Source organism: Eufriesea mexicana, unplaced genomic scaffold (genome assembly GCF_001483705.2).
Source record: "Eufriesea mexicana isolate 0111107269 unplaced genomic scaffold, ASM148370v2 scaffold956, whole genome shotgun sequence".
In the NCBI taxonomy this organism is placed as follows: domain Eukaryota; kingdom Metazoa; phylum Arthropoda; class Insecta; order Hymenoptera; family Apidae; genus Eufriesea; species Eufriesea mexicana.
The window spans coordinates 408,205-413,719 of NW_016909085.1; the positions used below are offsets into that span (position 1 = coordinate 408,205).

The 5,515-nt window shown below is 50.2% G+C and overlaps 1 protein-coding gene across 1 annotated transcript in view; it reads left to right on the forward strand.

Moving 5' to 3' along the window:
* 5-HT2A (5-hydroxytryptamine receptor 2A) overlaps positions 1–5,515 on the forward strand; it is a 30,642-nt gene that overhangs the window by 22,970 nt on the left and 2,157 nt on the right. Inside the window, exons 4-5 of the mRNA XM_017899554.1 lie at positions 3,620–3,938; positions 4,740–4,955. Coding sequence (XP_017755043.1) covers positions 3,620–3,938; positions 4,740–4,955 — 535 coding nt within the window. The remainder of the gene's footprint in view (positions 1–3,619; positions 3,939–4,739; positions 4,956–5,515) is intronic.

A 5,515-nucleotide genomic window follows, 5' to 3' on the forward strand; every position in this document is an offset into this window, starting at 1 on the left:
CTCGGACCAATGGAAAGTTTCATCCCCGCTGCGCCGGGTAAACATTAATCGGGCTCCAGGGTTATCTATTCGATACTCGAGGAAAGCTGCACGATCCGTAAGAAGTTTTCCTTGCAACGGGCCGCGACTCATAAATAACGCGAGATGAAATGTAAACGAAATCGCGTATAATGCATATAATACGACTGGGAAAAGTTCAAAGTAGCGAGATTCTTTGGGAGAACGCGGAGATGCGTTGAATCCGAGCGACTCTTCGTCGCAGATGAAATTTCCAATTTCGCCTACTCGCGTTTAGGCCCGTAAACGAGTTCATTCGCGCGTCGTCGCGCTTCAATGTCCGTTCGTCTGGAAGTCGTAATTAATTCCGCGGAAAAATGTCCACGGTGCGTTATAAACTCGAGAGCGTCGCGACGCTGACGGCTTTGCTCCAGAGGAATTTCATTAGGAAGAAAATTATGCGAGCAAGGGTACCGCGGCACCTTGCCTGCACGCGTCACCTGCTAATCCTAATTGGCAAGAGTGGTAAGAAGGAACGAAATCGAGCTATCGAAATTCTGCATCGAGCTTTGCTCGTGCTCGACCTTTCAAGCTTAAAGACGCATCTGAAAGTCTATTTCCGTGGGAATTCTTCGTTTTCTTCAAAGTCGACTTTGCTAGCTCGACGTCGAATAACCCACGCGCTTCGGTTAGGTTCTCTCTTTGTCCTTGGCCGATGCAAATATCGCGAGACGCGGAAGTCTGTTAATTTTATTCAGCGAAATATGCGTTTAAACATACATCAAAGAGCCTGATTGCTAGCGGTTAGTTTACATCGATGACACATTTCTCGTTTTATTAAATTTCGTTCCCGAGTCTCGTCCTTTCCCCACGGAGATCGGGCCATTATAGGCCTCTGTTGCGAAACCACGTATTTCTTTGGAAAGCTATACTCGATTTCGAGAAACCTCGAGGAATTTGTTTAACCGTGCAGCTTGCTTTCGGATCAAAGGGAAATTAAAGGCGAAGGAAGTTGGATCCTTCGGGAATATTTCTCTCGTCGTCGAGCTCGCGGGAATTAAAATCGCGAGATGATCGCAGCTCGAGTAGCTCGATCTCGCTGAACGCCGCGAATATTCCCGGAAATAGATGACGCTCGAACGAGTCGAAATTTGGAATTCGATTGAATCCGTTCGCTGATAGTTATTTCCGTTTAACTAGTATTCCGAGCATCTCGCTAATTATAGGCCCTGGTGGGGCAAGGACGCGAGGAATGAACGGGTGAGACAGGGAGAACGATATCGTAATAGCTCTTTGAGATAGCATCTGTCAACGATTACGCGAGTCGGGGTGACAAGCCAATCGAGTCGACTTACACTCGACGAATACACCTTTAACCACGTGCGCTGGAAAGACGTGCCACGCGCTTTTGTCCCGGAATCGCCAACGACGTGGTGTACACGTCATCGGACAATTGTCACAGAAACACTGGAAGTTCTGATACACGCGTCCGTGAATTTCTTGCCAGCGCAAGTGGTTAAGAGAATTGACTCACTGGCGATCAGGAGCTCGCAGTTTTACATTCGAGGGGCCGATCGTCTTTTGTCCTCGCAGGGGGGCACGCGTCGCGAAACCTCTAGATGGTCCTGGTCTTTCCAGAACCCCGATCCGTGACAGTGTCCCTGCGTCTTGGCACGTGTGTACCCGATAGTCTATTTTCTTTGTCAGGGGTACGCGTCGCGGAACGTTCGCGATAGTTCCGATTTTTCTAGAACTGTGCATCCGCTACACGTACCCCTGCGCGATTCGTCACTGGCCATCGAACGCTCTAGACCTTTCGTGGTTACCTTATCGCGGGATTGAGGATTTTGGAACGAATTTTCGTCGAATGTTTCAGGGTACTGGCCGTTCGGAGTGCTTTGGTGTAACGTGTACGTGACGTGCGACGTGCTGGCCTGCTCGGCGAGCATAATGCACATGTGCTTCATCTCGCTGGGCCGATATCTGGGCATCCGGAACCCGCTGAGGACGCGACACACGTCCACTAAGCGTATGGTGGGCTTCAAGATTGCGGCCGTGTGGTTGCTGGCCATGCTGGTCTCCAGTTCGATCACCGTCTTGGGTAAAGTAACCTGGGACTTGGGAGATCAGCACCCTTCCAGGACACCTTATTTCCAAATATTTCCGCGAGATCCCTTTCAGTCTGAATTTCGTACGTTCGTTTATTCATTGATCGCGAAACGATACGAGATTACGTCCTCCATGCAATCTATACCGTGTCTTCGTCCGGTTAATTCATTGGAACGATCGTGGAAGTTCCCTTTCGAGAGAAAGATCATGGAGGAAGAACGTAAACCGGATGGGAGGAATCGGTTTCCTTTAAGCTCCGCGACGAGTGCCAGGATAAACGGGAAAGTTGTACGCGAGCCCGACTTCTTGCCATTCTATTCGATGAAAGCTGCTCGATATTCGAAACTATCCGGAATACGGTGCAACCGGGACACGGTTCGGTCGATAAACGATTACGGTGCTGCCCACCGGATGTTCATTTTTTCAGCAGCCGCGAAATGGGCGTAAAAATTGGCTCGCATTGCATCCACGCGGTTGCAACGGAACATTTTGCATTCCGTTTGCATTCCATTTCCATCGTCCACCGAAAACGCGACTCTATAACCCGGCCTTTGACCCGTTTCCGCAACACGCGAACGATCGCGTGGGTAAATAATCTGTGCCGTTACCGAGGATTAACGACAGACCATCGATATCGCGTTACTTATTTATTCATTAGGTTAACGAGCAGGAGCCCATTTGCGCGTGTGTAGGATAGAGTCGCAGTTGGTACCAAAAGCAGATGACAGGACGATCGAGCGTATTTAATTCTTTGGGGCACTGTGGGATTAAAAGTGTCCCACCTTCTTCATGCATCGTGTAAATAATAAAATTTCTATGCAACGTGGGTCTATTTTACTACCTGAAATTCTGTGCCGTAAAGAGTTAACGCGTTAAACGCCACGCTGGTTTTACGTGCCCTTCCGTTCGCGCCACAGTCAGCCGCCATGCGGGCCCTTTCGGGCCGTACGGACCGGCGATGCCTGAACGGAAAGCCTAGCGCCAGGCGCTACAGACCGGCGTGGCGTTTAACGCGTTAACCCTTTGTGAACGGAGCGGATTTGAGTAAACGTAGGGCTGTCGCTACCGCGATAGTCATTCAAAACTACCAGCGCTCATTTCTGCTTAATCTCTTGACTACCGTGGGCGCCTATGGGCGTTTAGAAATCTTAAGTTTGTGACATGGAGGACACCTATAGGCGTTTTTTGCGTAGTTTAGCTTTCTGACACGGAGGGCGCTCGTTTTCACAAAAATGGCGCACATCGTCTTTCAACTCTTGTCGTATGGTATGTTCGCTACGTATCAAAATCGGCCGTAGTCAAGGAGTTAAACGCGATTTTCGTTCATAACGACGCTGGTAATAAGGACATAGAACAGTCCACGACTTAACTTGGCACGTGGGTCCTAGGGCCGCAACAGCGGACGCGTATACGTGTTTCTCGGCCATAGCAACGCGTTTACGTGGGACACGTTTACGAGTCCCTCAGCCCTAGTCGTTTTCGCAGCAAAGGGTTAATCGTTGCGTTTCCGCAGGTATAATAAATCCGTCGAACATCATGCCACGGCCAGGAACGTGCGTGATCAACAACAGAGCGTTCTTCGTGTTCGGTTCGCTAATCGCCTTCTACATCCCCATGATAGTGATGGTGGCCACGTACATCCTGACGGTGCAGCTGCTGAGACAGAAAGCTCGTTTCGTCGCGGAGCATCCGGAACGAGATCAATTTCGACGGCTGGGAGGGAGATACTTCTCGACCAAAGCTTCCTCGACCTCGTCGACCACGGATACCACCGCGCCATCGTCGTCCGCACGGTATACATGGAGGACTTCCGGTGGTGTCGGAAGCGAAAGGTAGACAGCGGTATCTCCGATCTCGCGCGGAATTGTGTTATTTTTTCGCGGATTTCCGGGGAGCAAGCGTTTATCGGCAGTCGAGGATTTCGTTGCAAAGTTGGCGGCAATTAGACGTCGCGGTTGTCGTTTATCCAGCGCGAGCGAATTTCGTCGCAGCCCTTTAATCGTGCCAATTAACCTAATGCTGTTGATGCCAGCGAACGTGATTCAACCGACGCATTAATGGAATTAAAAATCCTCGCTGCTCGTCTCTTATTTCGCCACCCTCTCCCCGCTGTTCTGTTAAATTGCAAGGGTGGAAAGGAAATTGCCGAAACACGAAACAGTGGCGTAATCTTTCGCGAACGTGATCAATTACCTCTAAATATCAGTTTTTAGTTACCACACGCTCGCTTGAATTTTCGCGAATCGACTCAATTTTCCGTCGCTATTTGGTGGCTCGAACCCGACGAAATTTCGCGGAATTTAACCGTGGGTTAGAATCGAATATACCGTTCGATTGGACATTTCGACGACCCTCGCGCTCCCTCGGCGAGAATATAATTTTCCCGATCGCGGCGGAGGAATATCTGATATCGCGTGGTTCGGGGGCAACACGCGTTCGCTTATCCCGAGGAAATTCCCCTTGTATCGCTTAATTACGCCAAGTACAACGTTCCCGCTGCCTGTTCGCTGTCCACGAGGATGGTAACTCGTTGCAATTCGCCACGGCCGGTAACTCGTTGCCGCGAAGCAGCGGTAGTTTTGTAGTTTAACCGAATTAAACGGCGAGGCTGTGTTCCGTTGCAAATATAACAGGTGCAAGGGCGCGAGGCCGGGCAAGTCTGAACCGCAGCTGAATTTCGCGGTGAACGGGGCGAGCAACTCGACCGGAAGCGCGACCGGCACGAAACTGACGTCGAAAGTGGATCAGGCCACACAAACGCCGGAGAACATAGCCCGCGAAACAAGGAACTTCACTCTGAGGGCCCTCAAGTTGCAGCTGAACGTCACGCCCAACACCCTGAACCTCAGGTGAATTTATTTCGCTTTTCACTTTCCGTCCTCGGCTAACCCCGCGGAAATATCACGGAGAACGAACCCGGAACTTCCACAGTTTCCTAGCGAGGTCTGGCACGTGTCTGAAAAGTTTGTAGTTGACAGCGCGTAGGGGCAAAAGGGAAACCTGGTTCGCTATATCCTACTCTACCTGTGGTACTTGTAACCTATCTGATGGGATCTCGGTACGTCGTGTTTTGACGTAGGATAGCGTAGCTATTCTAGAATATCCTGTCTATATTCGGATACCATAGTAGAATCGTAGCGACCATCATTCTCACCCTCGTCACTAGATGGATCCCAACTTAAAGCTTCCTATACATATAACTTCTAGACCTTCCAATATTATCCCTGTCTAAGGCAGGGCCTGCTAGGTAGCCTTACCGATGAGTCCATTAGCAGATCCAGGACGAAACGCGTCACTTCCTTTTCCTTTCGTCCCTTCTAGCATCACCGCCACACGAGAATATCTGTGACTAGTCGACATTCAACAACAGTGTATGGAGGCCCCCTACAGAATTAACCACGTCGACCCT